Source organism: Microtus pennsylvanicus, chromosome 3 (assembly GCF_037038515.1).
Source record: "Microtus pennsylvanicus isolate mMicPen1 chromosome 3, mMicPen1.hap1, whole genome shotgun sequence".
NCBI classification, from domain to species: domain Eukaryota; kingdom Metazoa; phylum Chordata; class Mammalia; order Rodentia; family Cricetidae; genus Microtus; species Microtus pennsylvanicus.
In genome coordinates, this window is record NC_134581.1 from 99,787,421 (window position 1) to 99,805,430 (window position 18,010).

The window sequence follows — 18,010 nt, forward strand, 5'->3', positions numbered from 1 at the left end:
CTCAACTGTCGGAACAGAGACGGTGTCCAGATAAAGAGGAGAGATCACAATCTAAAAGGCAGAATAATGAAATAGGATTTAGTTCATTTTTATGGAGTCCTACGCTCAACACTGGAGCTAATCACCTCCAAGCTGCCTCTGAAGTCCCGCTAGTGGGCGATCCCCACCCGCAGCCCGGACCACCTTCCTAAATGTGACCTCAACCCTGTGGGTCTGTTTCTGCTTCTCTTCCCTGCATCCGGTCCACCGAGGGCCAACTGCACCTTCGTGAGAGGGAATTCTAATTTCTTGACCGGTTTCCAAATTACTAGAAGCAGAACCAGAGCTGGAGCCGGAACCGGTCCTGCAGCCGTAGGCCGGAAACGAAAGCACTGTCGGTTGTTTCCTTGGGTTTCTTCCGGTAGGGACTCTGGGATTTGTAGTTTCTTTGCTTCTCCGAGGCTGTGTCCAGCAGGCCGCCTGGGTGACAGGGGTGCCCTCCTCTGAGCCGTCGGCGCTTTCTTGGGCGAGCGCGACCCCCATTCCGTTTTCTTCCAAAAGGAAAAGGATTTACGCACGTTGGGTTTTGGTCTTAAGTCTTCAGGAGTTGGAGGATCGGAAGTGTTCACTTGGTTGAGGTGAGCGTCTTTTTGGCTTAAGGCGGCTGCGAAATCTGGGAACCAAACCGAACCCGGGTCCTCAGCAAGAGCAGTGTGCACACTCCACTGAGCCAACTACAGCCCCAGCAGCATAGGTCTTAAAGTAAGAAAACTGCGTTGTTGCTGGATGTGGTGGAGCACGCGTGTGCACTGAAAGGCGGGGTTAGGAAGATCGGGCGTTTGAGGCTAGTCTGGGAGGCCGTCACAAAATCTTGGCTCAACAACAATGTTACTAATAAGTAGCCTGAGTAAAGCTAAATTTCTCCACACTCCTTCCAAAATACATCTAAATTTATTTTATCTTATTATGAGTATAGATTTTTTTTCCCTGCATGCCTAGCTTTCCATCACATACATGCTTGGTCCCTGTGGAGGCCAGAAGAGGGCATCTGTTCCCCTAGAACCGGAGTTATAGATTGCTGCGAGTATTCATGTGGGTGCTAGGAAGTGAATTCAGGTCCTCTGTGAATGAAAAAAAAAAAAATGAAAAGGAAAGGAGCATACCTGCTCCTAGGTATGGTGGAGGAGAAAATATAGATAGTGGGAGAGCATAGCCAGAGGCAGGGACATCTGGGAGAGTCCAGAGTGGACCTGACCCTAAGCCATGTGAGGAGATAGGAGAGGGAGACCAGGCTCAGCAGCCAGGAGGGGAAGGGCACAAACAAAGGGGCAGGCAATGAAAACTGTTGGGAAGGTACAGGGAAGAGCAGCCCAGCGTCCTGAGTTGGTGAGTTCAGGTTAGCTGGCAGAGTATGCCAGACAGAGGGAAGCCGGGAGAACCTGACAGCCAGGTCTCCTTTGGTAGATTAACGAGGCACCTCAACCATTTGTTCCAGGTTTGAAACTTGACATCCCAGCCTTTTGTTGCTAATAAATAAATGATAAGGGGTGACACAGTCTTCTCTGTGTCTACTCTCTGCTGACTTTGGGGCATCATTGGTGGGGACCCAAGAAAGCTGGAATGCTGGCCAAGTCTGGGAAGAGCAGGCTGTTTCACTTGTGGCACCAGATGAATGGGGGAAAAAAATAAAAAGGAAAGGAAAGGACATGACCATTCCTAGGTGTGGTGGAGGAGAAAGTTTGCCTTGTTTTATATAAATAGACATGTATTCTTATATGTTTTTGTTAACTGTCAAGAAAAAGTTCCAAGATGGTGTGTGTGTGTGTGTGTGTGTGCTTGAGTGTGTGCTTGAGAAAGCCAGAAGTCATCCTTAAATCCCCTGGAACAAAATTACAGGCAGCTGTGGCCCATTTGAAGAACTGAAGCTGAATCCTTTATAAGAGCAGTAAGTGCTCTTAGCCACTGAGCATCTATCCCCGCTCTCTGAAGAATTTGTTTGTTTTTGTTTTGTATAATTTTATTGTTTCAAGATAGGATCTCACTGTGTAGCTCTGGCTGGACTAGAACTCACTATAAGTCAACTTGGCTTCAAACTCAGTGGTTTGTTTACCCCTTTCCCTCAAATGTTGGGATTATAGACATATGCCACCTCCCAGGGCTTGAAGGAGAGAATTTTAAAGTAATTGTCCAGTAACTCATAAATCCAAAGATGAGACAATCTGTGGCAGAACATTAAGCAATACAATGATGGCTTGACTTTCCGTCAAGTGTTTCATGTTTTGGGTACTGCTCTTCATTATGGATGTCCTTGCTGCTGAATGGGAAGAACAGAGTTCCATTAAGCTCCATTACATATGACTGTCAACAGTGCCGTTTGTATAGTCTACACATTCCCATTATTCACTCGATTAATCTTAAGGGGCAAGGGACATTCTAGGTAGTCAGGTGTTCTAGGGTAGGAGTGGTCCTCTTCAGCAGTCCTCACAATGTCAAGGACTGAGGGCAGGCAAGCCCCTGCCTAACTTGAGGTGGACTATATCAGAGGATCCAAGTTTGGTTTCCATTCTCTCCGTTTCTTGCCACGTTTAGGTATTGTTTTATATAGTAGGTAACAGGCTCAGGGCCTGTGAGATCCTCTGTTTCCTTAAGAGCCTCCCTAACTTGCTAGTCATTCTCTGTTTAGATGGTGAGTAGCATGTCAGCGTTGACATAATTAGAAGGTCAGTGGGATGGTAAGTGGGTAAGGGTATTTGCTGCTTATCTAAAAGACCTGAATTCCATTCCCAGGGCTAAATGTAATAATACTACAACTAATAATAAAAAACTAATAATAAAAACACTACAACTAATAATAAAAAATCCAATAGGAAGAACAGAATGAGAGGACAGAAACTGGTCACTGATAAGTTCAGTGAGATTGGAAGTATAGTGTGTGTGTGTGTGTGTGTGTGTGTGTGTGTGTACGTGCATGTCACAGTATAGACAGGTTAGAAGACAACTTCCAGAAGTCTGATCTCCTATGATGTGGGTCTTGGGGTCCAGACTCTAGCATTAGGTTTTACAGCACACACCTTTACCTGCTGAGGTCTTGGGGTCCAGACTCTGGCAGTAGGTTTCACAGCACACACCTTTACCTGCTGAGGTCTTGGGGTCCAGACTCTGGTATTAGGTTTTACAGCACACACCTTTACCTGCTGAGGTCTTGGGGTCCAGACTCTGGGCATTAGGTTTTACAGCACACACCTTTACCTGCTGAGGTCTTGGGTCCAGACTCTGGCATTAGGTTTTACAGCACACACCTTTACCTACTGAGGTCTTTCATGGCCTTTACTCTGTTTATCTTTATTTTGAAAGCAACTGCAAAGAGGACTATAAGTTTTACCTCCAACTAATTTTTAATTTCTTTGCCTTTTCTGTCTTCAAGCTGAAATTTCTTTTTTGTTTGCAAAATTTCAGAACCGGAAAATGCTTTAAACAAACTCAAACATTTAATATATCAGCAGGATTTGCTGAGAGGACATATTTTCTGAGACATACAAATGGTAAGTTTAACAAAGGATCTTTTCTTTCTCTGTGTTGTCAGCTCCCAGTATTACTTTCTTTTTAAATTTTCTTTCCTTTTGTTTATTCTAGGGTTTTTACTATGTAACCCTAGCTAGTCTGGAACTTGCTATGTAGACAAGATTGACTTTGAACTCAGAGATAGTCTTTGCCTCCCAAGTGCTGTAAAGATGTGAACCACTAGGATCTGTCTGCCTGCCATCCATCCATCTGTCCATCCATCCGTCCGTCCGTCTGTCCATCTGTCTGTCCTAGAATTCAGTCTGTAGATCAGGCTGGCTTTGAACTCAGAGACCTTCCTGCCTCTGCTTTCTGAGTGCTGGGATTAAAGATGTGAACCACTAGAATACTTTTTATTTTGTATATTCACAGAAGACTAAGAATTCCAGTGTAGAAAATTGAGACATGGAAAGTTATTTGAGAAATGAAATTCATACAAGATGGAGTGATGTTTCTGAAGAGTACTGTAATAATGAAAAATATAGAGCTTATCTAATAATAGCATGGATTTTGTTGGTGTCTTTCCAAAAGATGTGATAATCAGATCAACAGAGAAAACATTTCCTTGTAAGTAGAACTGTACCCACAGCTCATCAGAACAACGGTGACAGCAAAGAACATGTCAAAACTGCATTCTTAGTTGGATTTTCCTGGGAAGGTGTGTCTCACATTGGTGAGAAATTACTATGAGAATTATCTTAGTGTTTTAGTAATCATGCTATTCTCAATTTTCCTAGTACTGACAACCTAATATGTTTTTCTAAGTATAACAGCAGATGATAAGGAAGTTGCAGATCTCTTTCTCCAAGAATGCACTCATATATGATTAACAAATTATCTTTTTTTTTCTTTTGTCTTTTTGAGACAGGGTTTCTCTATAGCTTTGGAGCCTGTCTTGGAACTAGCTCTTGTAGACTAGGCTGGCCTTGTACTCACAAAGATCCACCTGCCTCTGCCTCCAAGTGCTGGGATTAAAGGTATGAGCTACCACCACCTGGCTTTAACAAATTATCTTTTTAAAACTTAATTTTTTTGTGTATGTATGTATGCATGTATATATGTATGTATGTATGTATGTATGTATACCATGTATATGCCTGCTGCCCATGGAAGTCAGAAGAGAAAAGTGGATCCTCTGGAACTGGAATTACAGATGGTTGTGAAGCACAGTGTGTATGCTAGGAACCAAATCCATGTCCTCTGTAAGAAAAAATACTCTTACCCGATATGCCATCTCTTACCCCATATTTAGCAAGTCTTTATATTGTGCTTATGAGTATCTACAAGGTAGATCAACAGGCTGAGAAGAGCTCCCTGTATGAGTTGTAGAAGTGTAACTTTATGAGTAAGTGGTTCTGAAAGTCAGATGATTGATATATGAGGTCCTCAGAATGAGTGTGGATAGAGATGTCTTATCTGAGCTCTGGGATAGAATACGGGAGTAGACCCCTTTACAGGCATGGGGGTCACTTTTGCATTCTCCAGTGAACATAGGTGATGTCACTTTGCTCAAACTGCCATGTATGTGATGGTTTAGGACTCAGTGACCTTTGAGGATGTGGCTGTGTACTTTACCAAAGAGGAGTGGAATTTATTGGATGGATTTCAGAGAGACCTCTACAGAGACGTGATGCTGGAGAACTACCAGAACCTGGCCACAGTAGGTGAGACTGTCATTGTCTCCTGTAGCATCTGTAGATTGATGATGTAACTGTGAATATAGTGGGAAATAATAGAGACATTGTCATTGTCCTAGCACATTTTAATCTGTTATTGGCAGTTGTCAACAGTGTGGCTTTATAATTAGTAACATTCCTCTCATTTCCTTAGAAATGTACAGCTTTATCTTTAATATACCGAATCAGAAAACTCTCCATTTGTGTTCCTGTCACCTGCTATCGCATTCTTTCATGTGACTGTTTCACATAGTAACAACTAGCTGAGCATGATGGTACACACTCATAATCCCGGCCTGCAGGAGGTTGAGACAGAAGAATTGCCTCAAACTCAAGGCCAATTTAAGCTATGTAACAAGCACAAGGCCAGCCATGGTTGCATAGCAAGACAATGTTTCAACACAATCAAAACAAACAAAAAAACTAAACAATATTGGTATAGTCATTTCCAATGAGATTTAAGATATTTCTCTATTTCTGTTGCATCCAGTTTGAAGAAAAATCTTAGTAATGTTTGCATCTAATTTTTTTTTTCAAGACAGAGTTTCTCTGTGTAGCCCTGGATGTCTTGGAACTTGCTCTCTAGACCAGGCTGGCTTTGAACTCACCTCTGAGTGCTGGGATTAAAGGTGTTTGCCACCATTGCTTTACTCTATGTTTAGGCCCGAATGTAATATCAGGAATCAAGTATAGCCCAAATATTGAATATTTGCATTTTGAACTACTTAAAACTAATTCCAAGAGTTGGAGAGATGACTAGGTGATTAAGAGCATTTGCTATTCTTTTTTTTTTTTTTCATTTGCTATTCTTATAGAGGACCCAGGTTGTTCCTAGTATCCACATGGCAACTCATAACTATCTGTAACTCCAATCTCAGAGGCTCTGACACCTTGTTCTGGCCTTCTTGGGCACCTGCACACATGTGGTATACATACATACATGTAGGCAAATATTCATATACACAAAGTAAAAGTAAATCTTTATATAAGAGGGTCTAGGGAATAGGTATGTCTCAGTATTTGTAAAGTGATTGTCTAACATACACAAAGGGTTTAGTTCCCAGTACTGCATAAAACTAAGCATGGTGTTGCATGCCTATAATTTCAGTACTGAGGAGATAGTCAAGCTCGGCCTTGGTCACATAGTGAGTTCAAGGCTTGCCTGGCTACCTGAGACCCTATTTCAAAAAAGATAATAATTCTCATGTTTCATTAGAAATATAACTTCTCTTTCATGGGGAAGTTTGTCATCCCTTTTGTGAGCTTCTGTCATTGATATATCATTTTCTATATATCAGAGTACAGCTTGTCAAACCCAGCCTGACCTCTTTGTTGGAGGAAGTAAACTTGTTGACTATAGTGGAACAAGACAGTCTCCAGCGTGATCATGGGTTAAAATAATTTCTTATTGACAAGGTCAGTATATTTTGAAGTATGAGGAACCTTCTTTTGGGAAGAAGTTTTTCCTCTATTTTTATTTTTATCTGTCTACATGTATATTTGTGCACCACGTGTGCAGTACCTGTGGAGCCCTGGGACTGGAGCTACAGACAGTTTTGAGCTGCCGTGTGCATGCTGGGAACTGACCCTAGGTTTCGTGCTCTTACTGCTAAGCCATCGCTCTAGTCATAGGAATTTTTTTTATATATGAATACATTTTATTTTGAGCAAATCCATTCTCAATGCCACTGATGGGAAAAATCCCTTTGAAAACCAAGCTGGGAGTTGATGAAATAACTCAACAGGTAAGGAAGCTTGCAGTCAAGCCTAACTGCCCGAGTTTGGTTCCCTGAACCCACATGCTGCAAGCCTAAATTCATGTGTATACATGCACAAACACAGATGCATACAAAATAAATAGATGTAAAAACAGAAGACCGTCTTGAGCCTGAGCACCGCAGTCCTTGGACTGCAGGTTCTGAGGGATTTTCAGCATCTTTTACTGCATTATTTGTTTTATTCACACTTTTTTTTAAAATTAAAAAAGTTATTTAGAAATATTTCATTTTATATGTATGTGTGTTCTGCCTGCATGTCAGTCTGTACACCATTTATGTGCTTGGTACCTACAGAAGCCAGAAGAGGGCATCAGACCTTCTGGAACTGAAGCTACAGATAGTTGTGAGCCATTGTGTGGATGCTGGGATTTGAAACCTTGTCTTCTGAAAAAGTGGCAAGTCCTCCTAACCCCTGACCCATATCTCCAGCCCCATATCCAGGCTAAAATTTCAACAGTGATCTGTAGTAATAAGAGCGGCGGGGCTGTGTCCCCAGCACCCTGGCTGCCTGCTCGGCTAGCTTATACCCCGAAATAATTACATGGACACTGTATTCTTTTAAACACTGCTTGGCCCATTATATCTAGCCTCTTCTAGGCTAACTCTCGCACCTGGACTAGCCCATTTCTAATATTCTATGTAGCACAGCTAGGTGCGCTTACTGGGAAGATTCTAGCCTACATCCATCCTGGGTCGGAGCTTCATCGCGTGTGTCTGCCCGGGAGTGGAGCATGGCGTCTCTTCTGAGGCGTCTGCTCCCGAGAGGAGAGCTGTCGAGTCTGAGCTCACTTCCTCTTCCTCCCAGCATTCTGTTCTGCTTATTCCACCCACCTATGTTCTAACCTATGAGGGCCAGCCAAGCAGTTTCTTTATTTTTTTAACCAATGACCTTCTTCCATCAGTGATCTTCTCTTTTACACTTTGAGTTCATGTCTGTATTTTTGCAGTTGTATACTGCTTTCTTCCCCAAATCATATTACTCTTGTTTACCATCACGTGTTACCCAAAATAATTGTTTTGGGGCCACTGAGATTGCTTAGTAGGTAGAGGTGCTTTCTTCCAAGCCTGTTTGTGTTTGATCCTAGAACTCACATTATGGTAGAAGGAGAGAATCATTTCTAGTATTTTTTTTCTAACATCCACCTTTTTGCCATGCCATGCACTAAATAAATAAATGTAAATAGAAAGAATAATTTTATTTTGACCCTAGATCCTTATGACTGCCAAATCACAGAGTTATATAATTGGATTCAATTATAAAATAAATCTGTTTAATTCTATCTTTGCTTTATTAACTTAGCATGTTCAATATCAGAATAAATACTCAACATCATATTTTGTTGTATAAATGATTGCATGTGTACTTTTTGTTAATGTTTTATTTCAGAAAGGAAAACGATCCTTGAGACAAAAGAGACAGAACTTCAGCTGGAGAGTTTTTGGCCAGATATATCAAATGAGACACAACTGGCAAGATTAACAAAGGTATTTCTTTGTTTCCAAGGTCAGAGAATATTTGGAATTCTGTGATATTTCTATGCATGAATAAAAAATGTTTGAGAGATGTAGCCTTTGCCTACTGGAATCTGTTTCCTAGCATGAAGCTTTGAGTTACCTAGCATGGTGTTTTAGAGTTACCCCTAGAACGTCCTGTGTAAGTCTGAAAAAATTTTTAGTACTCATTCATCTCTCTGTCAACAGGCAGGAAGCCACAGTGAAGGGGAGCTCTGTGACTCTAAGGAGGCTGGAAAATTCTTCAGTGAACACCCATGCCTTCAGACACATATGAATATTTGCAATACAGAAAAGATTTCTGAATATAGTTGGTCTAGAAAAGACTTACTTCCTTCAGTCAAGAAAGCCTCTACTGAAGAGAAACTTTCTGTGTTGATTGACTGTAAAGAAGCCTTTGCTCTGACCCCAAGCATTGTTTACCAGAGGACATGCATTCTGGGCAATTCCGTTGCATGCAGTGATTTTGGGAAAGCCTTTGTTAATCAGTTGCAACTTACGGCAGACAGCAAAGCTCACAGTAAAGAAAATTTCTATGAATGGGAAGAAAGTAAGAAAGTTTTTACTCAGCCCACAAATTGTTCTGCTTTAGAGAAATGCTCTGGAGGTAAGGGACGTGGAAAGGCCTTTACTGCACACTCAGGCCTTACTATGCACTTACAAAGTCATAAAAGGCAGAAGTCTTACAAGTGCACAGAGTGTGGGAAAGTGTTTGGTAAATGGTCAGGACTTACTGAGCATTCTAGAAGTCACACAGGAGAGAAACCTTTTAAATGTGACCAGTGTGGAAAGGCCTTTTCTTCTTCCTCCTATCTTACTGCACACTTGAGAACTCACACTGGAGAGAAGCCCTTTGAGTGTACAGTGTGTGGGAAAGCGTTCACACGTTCCTCCTACCTTCGGATTCACATGCGAACTCACACTGGAGAAAAACCCTATGGATGTAAGGAGTGCGGAAGAACCTTTGCTGTGCGCTCATGCCTTAATAAACATTTACGAACACACACTGGGGAGAAGCCTTACGATTGTAAGGAATGTGAGAAGGCATTTACTAGCTTTTATCAACTAACTGAACATATGAAAATTCATACTGGTGAGAAACCCTTTGAATGTCAGGTGTGCACAAAATCATTTAGGAATTCCTCATGCCTTAAGAAACACTTCCAAATTCACACTGGAATAAAACCATTTCAATGTAAGGAATGCGGGAAAGCCTTCACTGGACGGACTACCTTTACCAAACACGTATTGACTCATACTGGGGAGAAGCCCTATGAATGTAACGAATGTGAGAAAGCCTTCAGTACCTCCTCAGGCCTTATCGAACACTTAAGAAGTCACACGGGAGAGAAACCCTTTGAATGCTATCAATGTGGAAAGGCCTTTGCATCTTCCTCGTATCTCACTGTGCATCTGAGAATTCACACCGGAGAGAAGCCATTTGAGTGTCCGGTGTGTGGGAAAGCGTTTACACGGTCTACCTACCTTTGCAGACACATGAAGACTCATAGGGAGAGAAAGCCTATGCATGTAAGGATTGTGGGAAAGCCTTCAGTGGGTGCCCATGCTTTAACAGACACATAAGGACACTGGGGAGAAGCCCTATCTGTCAGCAGTGTGGGAGAGCATCAGGTTTTCTTAACTTACTCAACATATTAAAACTCATACTGGTGAGAAGCTTTTGGATATCAGATATGTATAAAATTTTAGAAATTTGCATGCCTTAAGATTCCCTTCCAAATTCACACTGGACTAAAATCCTATCAGTGTAAGGACTGTGAAAAAGGCTTTGGTGGCCACCCTGTCTTTGCGACAGTTGTACTCACTGACAATGGGAGAAAGTCAGGTGAATGCAGAGAATGTCAGAATGCCTTCACTCCTTCCTCACATTTTTAACATCTAAGAAATCACACATGAGAGAAACCCTTTGACTGCGAACAGTGTGGGAAGGCCTTGTTTCCTCCTCATCTCTTAATATAGATTTGAGAACTCACACTGGAGAGACACCCTTTGAATGTACAGCGTGTGGTATAAAATTTAGGTGGTCCAATTTTTGTAGCCACATGAGCATGCGCACAAGAGAGTCACCCTATTTATGTGAACAATTGCAGTAGAGAAAACCACTACTGATTTGCGATAGGTCTAGCAGTTACACGCCTGCTAACTAGTTTAATTAATGCTCACCTGTGATCTCATAGTAGCGAATAACTTCAAGGAAAGGACTAGTGGAACTAAAAGAAATGTGTGACTCACACTGAAGACAAACTACATATATGAACTATGGCAAATGCTTCCATATATTTTCAAATCTCCTGTGTGCACAGAGCCATGGATTTTAGGTGTCTCTATAGGTATACTTCTAGTATTTTGAATACTTCAATGTATGTGTACTAATGATTTGTGTTGTATTAGCTTTTGGGGGGCAATTGGAATAACAGCTATTCACCCCAGGTAGGGGCACTGGACAGATGAAAGAAATTATTCCATCCAAATAGAGTTTGGTGAGCCACTGAACTTATTGGGGGGTTACTTATAGGAACAAGTGTTAGGGGTTTCTGGTAGTTTGAATAAGAATGGCCCCATAGGTTTATATATTTGAATGCTTAGTCACCAGGGAGTGGTGCTATTTGAGAAGATTAGAAGATATGGCCTCGGTGGGGGATGAGTTGGTGTAGGTTTTGATATTTCAAAAGCCTGTGCCAGACCCAGTCTCACTCTGCCTGTAGATCAGGATATAGAACTCTCAGCTCCCTGCCCAATATCATATCTTCCCACATACTACCATATGCTTCCTGCCATGACAATAGCAGCAACTGTAAGCCAGCCTCCAATTAAATGCTTTTATAATACTTGTCTTGGTTATGGTGTCTCTTCACAGCAGTAGACTAAATAGTGACTTAGGTTTACTTTCAGAAGTATGCATGATTCATACGTGAAAAGCCCACCCTGCTTTCAAGAATGAAAACTGCATTCTTGAACCTCTCTGCCCAGTCTGCAGGCAACATCCGCAGGAGAGTCTCTACCTAGTAGTTGTTTATTGTTTTATAATCCTTCTGAAGTGCCCTTGGGAATCTTGTAGCTTTCTGAACTTCTGAATCTTGTTTCCTTAGCTTGTTGAGTTTTGCACATCTATCTTCTCTCTAGGAGGGAGGGGATGTTTCTATTCAGAGAAAGTAGCTGCACAATGCTCCAAACTTTCATTTAGCTCTTATATTCTTCACATCTGATCCTATACAATGTTGTCTGAACTTTGAATGGGGGTGATATGTAGATTCTGGATTATTTTCATCTGTTTACAGTTGATTACAGAGGACTGGTCCACCAAGCCTCTCTAACAGTCACTTTCAGCAGCTAAATTGACTAGTTAGGAATTTCCATAGTAACCATTGTCATCTGCAGAAAAGAAGCTTCCCTCATCGATGTGCCTTAAATCCAACTCTGAAGCAGTTGATAGTGCTCACAATTAGCCATGCCATTATTAATTCACCAATGGACAACCTAATATGTCAGTGGTAAGATAATCAGGGTTCATATGTCTTACTTTCAGATACTGCATTATATGTTGTTATAGATCAGCCATTTGGAGCAGGGGTATCCAGTACTCTTCAAGAGAGTATGCCATCCTATGCCATGTAGAAGAAAGTGGTTATCCCAGGATTCACCCTAAGAGTACTTGAATCTCAGATGCATGTTTTATCACCCATCACAGGAAGCACACAACCACTTATAGCGTACTCTACAGCAAGGCAAATGGGGAAATAGAGTCATTATCAGTACTGACTTCATGGAAACTCCACCTCAGTTGTATGTCTTCCCACCCATCACAGCCATACAACTGACCCTCTCCAAGTCATATTAGGTTTTATAGGTACATGTTTACATGTTAATTATGTTTAACTTTTCCTGGGTAGACAGAAATAAATGTCTATTCACTTCAGGTTGGACATGAATGGAACACTAAAAAAATAATTCTACCCAAGTCTAACTTGGTAGTATTGAGGCAATGAGTTTTTCGAAGGGTTACTATTGCTGTGACGAAAGTAAACTTGGGGAGGAAACGGTTTATTTGGCTTACACTTCTGTATCATTGTCCACCTTCTAAAAAACAAAGAAATAAAGAATATTAAAAGCTTCAAGGGGAAAAGACCAAGTAACATATAGATGCAGACATATTAGAATTACATCTGACCTCTCTGTAAGTCAGAAGGGCCTGGACATATGTGCCGCTTCTCTATAAGACCATAGATGTCAACCCAGACTGCTATACCCAGCAAAACTTTCAGTCAACATAGATGAAGAAAATAAGATATTCCATGATAAAGTCAAATTTAAACAACATTTATCTACAAATCTAGCCCTATAGAAGGTGCTTAGAAGGAAAACTCCAATCTGAAAAGGTTAACTATACCCATGAAAACTCAGGAAATAAATAATCCTGCACCAGCCAAAAAAGAACCACACTCACACCTACACACCACCACTCACCACCACCAATTACAAAATAACAGGAATCAACAACCATTGATCATTGAAATCTCTTAATATCAATGGACCTAATTTTCTGACATAAAGAGACACAGACTACCCACAGAATGGGTAGAAGCTAGGATCCACCCTTCTGCTGTATCTAACAAACACACCTGAACATCAGTACCATTACTTCAGTGGAATATCTTTTAGAGAAAGATATTCCATGCAAACAGACCTAAGAAGCAAGTTGGCATTGCTACTTTAATATGTAACAAAATAGACTTCAAGCCAAAACTAATCAAAAGAGATTAGGAAGGACACTTCATACTCATCAAAGGAAAAATCCATCAATTTGACATCTCAATTCTTAACATCTATGCTCCAAACACAACCATACCCACTTTTGTAAACAGAAACACACTACAGCTTAAATCACAAATTGACTTTCATACACAGTGGGAGAATTCAGTACTCCACTCTCACCAATGGATAGGTCATTCAGACAAAGCCTAAATAGTTATTGGAGTTAACACATTATAACTAAGTGGATCTAACATATTTACAGAGTGTTTTACCCACATACAAAAGAATGGAACTCCAAAACCACATACTTGGTCAAAAGAAAGTCTCAACACAGCTGGGTGGTGGTGGTGCACATCTTTAATCCCAGCACTCAGGAGGCAGAGGCAGGTGGATCTCCATGAGTTTGAGGCCAGCCTACTCTACAAAAGCTAGTTCCAGGACAGGCTCCAAAAACTACAGAGAAACCCTGTCTTGAAAAACAAACAAACAAACAAACAAACAAACAAACAAAAAAAGAAAAAAAAGAAATGAAAAGGAAAGAATCAACAGATGCTATTGAAAGACCCTCACCCACTTGGGTGCGGGCCCAAGGGGGAGAAGCCCCATGACTCAATTAACCAATCCAGCAGATGCAAGAAGCAAGAGGCTTTTAACGTTAACGATAGCGCCACCGGGTGTCTCTAGTCTCCAAAGAGGTAGGGCACCCCAAACAGTAATTCCAGAAACTTTTATAGGCAAAACCCACAAAATTAGCATGGTTAGCATAGTGGGTATGGGGTACAAAATGATTGGACATAACATAAGCATATTAAATCAGACCTGGGCCACAATTATCAGTTCCCTTAAATTTTCTAGAAATACCATAAAATGTTGACATTTCCCACAAACTTTATCTGTCTCAGTCTGGGCACCAGATGCTTCCTGAGGGTGAGCGGAACAGGGTACTGTGGTCAGGATGCAAGCGCGGGAGTTAGGATTATTTTGCAAAATTTGTAAGTTTATACTTCTCTTTTGTTATTGCTGATTATCTTTAATCTAAAAGCAATTGCAAATAGGCACAAACAGGCTTTTCACTATAAACTAAAATAACTCCCTGAGAATGCTGGGAGAAAGAAGCAGATTCAAGGCAGTCGCCATGATTCTCCCACTCCAGACAGACGCAGGTTAAGATCTTTCCTTGTAAGCCAGCTCGTGGTGAAACACAGAATATTAGAAATGGGTTAGATCAATATGTAAGAGCTAGCCAATAAGAGGTTAAAACTAATGGGCCAAGCAGTGTTTAAAAGAATACAGTTTCTGTGTAATTATTTTGGGTAAAGCTAGCTGTGTGGTGGGAAGTGGCCCCCCCACTCCTATTTCTACAGAGTGGCGCCTAACGTGGCCAATTAAATCCACTTAAAAACCTGACCTGAGAGGGCTTTAAAAAAAGGGAGACAGAGTTTAATGCAGATTTTTGCTGTTTGTTGGTGGCGTGCCGTAGAGAGATTTCCTGATTCAGCAACAGCAACAGAAAAAAAAGCTGCGTCATTTTAAAGCGTGGCTTTCCTGGGACTGTGCTGCCAGTACAAACTCTGGCTTTAAAGCATTTCAATGGCTTTTATGGGACTGGATGTTTGTGTTCCTGCTTGGGATTGGAAGGAGAGTACTCTGAGACCATGCCGATGGCTCAGCACTCCCCGCCTGCACCTGGGCAGACAGCAGAATCAGGCTTAGGCAGGCAGAAGAGCAAGGCGGATTCCTGCCGCCATACAGAGATGTGTTTTCAGACTGCGCAGTGCTCTGTGTGTCAGATTTGGCTGTAATTTGGATGAAAAGAGTTTCTGTGCCGCACTCTCAGTCTCAGAGTTAAACCGCTGAGTGAGGCTCCAATGAGGACTTGCTGTGTGTCTGGAACTGTGCTCAGCTCAGGGGCACCAATGGATCTGAGACAGGAGCGGCTGCTCTGTGCTGAATTGTGCTGACCTCAGGCAGGATCGATTGTAATTACCATAATAAAAGCACAGTTAAGGTTTAGACTGGCAGTAAACAGGCAGTGCGGTATTACCCCTACATGGTGCAACTTAAGTTTTTAAGAAGTGCTTAACATTTTTTCAAAGAAGTGCTTAACATTTTAAGAAATGCTCTTGGATATTAAAAAAAATTACAGATTCACAATAGGACAGATTCAGACCACTAAATGGATCACAGTGTTGGATGAATGTATGTAAGCTTGAGAGAGAGAAGAAAAAAAATATAGAGAATAAAGTTAATGGTTTTAAAAAAGAGGGTAAAGTCTTTAAAGAGACAGAGTACAGATAGTTATAGATTAAAAAAATAAAGAAAAATAAGCCACGTAAAAATTCACAGAGAGTCTGGATTATGTACATTGTGTTTTCTTTAAAATTTTTGACTGTGAAGGAGCTAAATACAGAGAGACATTTCCTTATATGGGCTGCAAAGCTAAACCAGAATGGATATAAGGGTATTATGATTTCAAAATTTGGGTCTAAGGATATGATGCTTTGGAAAGGGTCTTCTTTTGTTTTCACAGAGGATGAGACCCTGTGGATTATGTCTATCCCAATATGGTATGATAGACCACACCCTCCTGAAAGGTTGCTGTGAACACCTTCAGAAAATTACTTCATTCAACTGCCTACTGAGATGAACCTGGCAGACAGGTTATCCCATAAAAGACCTGAATAACAGCGCCCCCATTCAGCAGGAAGCAGTTTGGAGAGAAAAAACTGTGCTCATGTTCCCAAATATTGTTTATAAATGTTCTTTTACATTTAAAGGAGGATATGATATAGATATGAATAATTTGCATTGGTATGGATTTTAAGGTCAGTTTTGTTATATGTATATGTATTTCTGATCTTGATTAAGGTATTGTGATTGTGTAGTTCACTTAAAAATGTAATGTATAATTAGGAAATATAAGTTGCTAATGGATAATCATTGATAACAGTAAAGCTTGTAGTCATGTTAGTTAGATTTTCTATATATATAGAGATATATTTCAGTTAGATAGGCATTCTTCATATCTTTCAAAGGCTACAGAATATGGCATTTAAATGTTTTAATAATTTAGGGCTTTTCATGAAAATGAGACATGTTTGCTCCTGGCAGCTCCAGCTACTTCAAGAGGAAGATGGGCATTGAAGAGGCTCCTTATGGAGTTTGTTAGCCATTTGGGCAAGAAACTGCACTTGCCTGGACTGTTGCATAAACTGGATACAGAGAACCCGCAGAGAGAGGACTGCTGAACTTGCCTAAAGGTGAGATGGTCTTTCAGGGTTCCTGATCTATGAAAGAGTCTACGAGACATTCTGCAGGACAGAGCAGAGAGTGACTGAACTGTCTTTGAAATTTCCTGCTTCATGGAAATGTCTGCTGGATACTATGGGCCTGTAAGCTGAAGATGGATGCCCCAACAGTACAGAGGAACTTTGGGTGATTGTCCAGGCAGCGAGTTGTCTCTGTCATTTCTACAGTTCTGGATTTCTTGTTTGCTTAGGTAATATTATATCCTTCTGGAGTCTTTGATGGAGTTGAAGAATGGTTAGTTATAGTTTTTCTTAGTTATGATAAAAGATAAAATAGATATAAATATTATAACTGTAATTCTTACTTGATAACTGTTTTGTTATATGTAATTTTACTATGTTAAAGTTAAAGCCTTTTCTTTTTTGTTTAAACAGAAAAAGGGGAAATGATGGAGGTGGGTCTTGTATCTATCTGTTGCTTTCATTGGTTAATTAATAAAGAAAACTGCTTGGCCTGATAGGACAGAAATTTAGGTAGGCGGAGTAAACAGAACAGAATGCTGGGAGAAAGAAGCAGATTCAAGGCAGTTGCTATGATTCTCCCACTCCAGACAGATGCAGGTTAAGATCTTTCCTGGTAAGCCAGCTCGTGGTGCTACACAGAATATTAGAAATGGGTTAGATCAATATGTAAGAGCTAGCCAATAAAAGGTTAAAACTAATGGGCCAAGCAGTGTTTAAAAGAAAAAAAAAATAAAATAACTCCCTGAATCTTATCAGATCACCACAAATTAAAGCTGGATATCATCAACAACAGGAACAACAGCTTAAAAACTCATGGAAACTGATCAACTCTCTACTTAATGGGGAATATGTCAAAACAGAAATAAATTAAAGACTTTCTGTCATTGAATGAAAATAAATACACAACATGCCCAAACTCACATGACACAATAGGAGTGGTGCTAAGAGATGTACAGAACACTAAGTACACAAAATAATAAGAGAGATCTCATACTAACAATTTGTCATCACACCTGAAAGTTCTAGAACAAGAAGTAAGCACACCGAAGAGGAGTAGATGGCAATAAATGAACAAACTGAGGGCTGAAATCAATAAAATAGAAACAGAAAAATACAAAAAATCAATGAAACAAAGAGTTCTTTGAGAAAATCAACAAGACGGAAGAACCCTTATCCAAACCAAGTAAGAGAAAATATTCAAATTAACAAAATCAAAAAATGAAAAGGGGACATAACAGCAAACACCGAGGAAATCCAGAGAATCATAAAAATATACTTTAAAAACATGTACTCCAAAAAAATTGGAAAATATAAAAGAAATAATTTTCTCAACAGGTATCTTAGGGTTTCTCTTGCTGTGAAGAGACACCATGACCATGGCAGCTCTTATGAAGGAAAACATTTAACTGGGGCTGGTTTACAGTTCCAAAGGTTTAGTTCACTATCATCACAGCAATAG

General features: G+C 40.5%; 1 protein-coding gene across 1 annotated transcript; it reads left to right on the forward strand.

The window, feature by feature from the left end:
- Positions 1–422: 422 nt before the first annotated feature.
- Positions 423–11,355, forward strand: LOC142846347 (uncharacterized). The gene is made up of 5 exons (XM_075966734.1): positions 423–617; positions 3,436–3,521; positions 5,078–5,204; positions 8,382–8,479; positions 8,696–11,355. The coding sequence occupies exons 2-5, from the start codon at positions 3,519–3,521 to the stop codon at positions 10,088–10,090; spliced, it is 1,623 nt and encodes a 540-aa protein (XP_075822849.1). The 5' UTR covers positions 423–617; positions 3,436–3,518; the 3' UTR covers positions 10,091–11,355.
- The last annotated feature ends 6,655 nt before the right edge of the window (positions 11,356–18,010 follow it).

Bases quoted from the DNA above. Each gene is read 5' to 3' on its own strand.
- LOC142846347 (XM_075966734.1), top strand. The intron at 5,205-8,381 runs GTGAGACTGTCA...GTTTTATTTCAG, and splicing joins CCAGAACCTGGCCACAGTAG to AAAGGAAAACGATCCTTGAG. The intron at 8,480-8,695 runs GTATTTCTTTGT...CTCTGTCAACAG, and splicing joins AACTGGCAAGATTAACAAAG to GCAGGAAGCCACAGTGAAGG.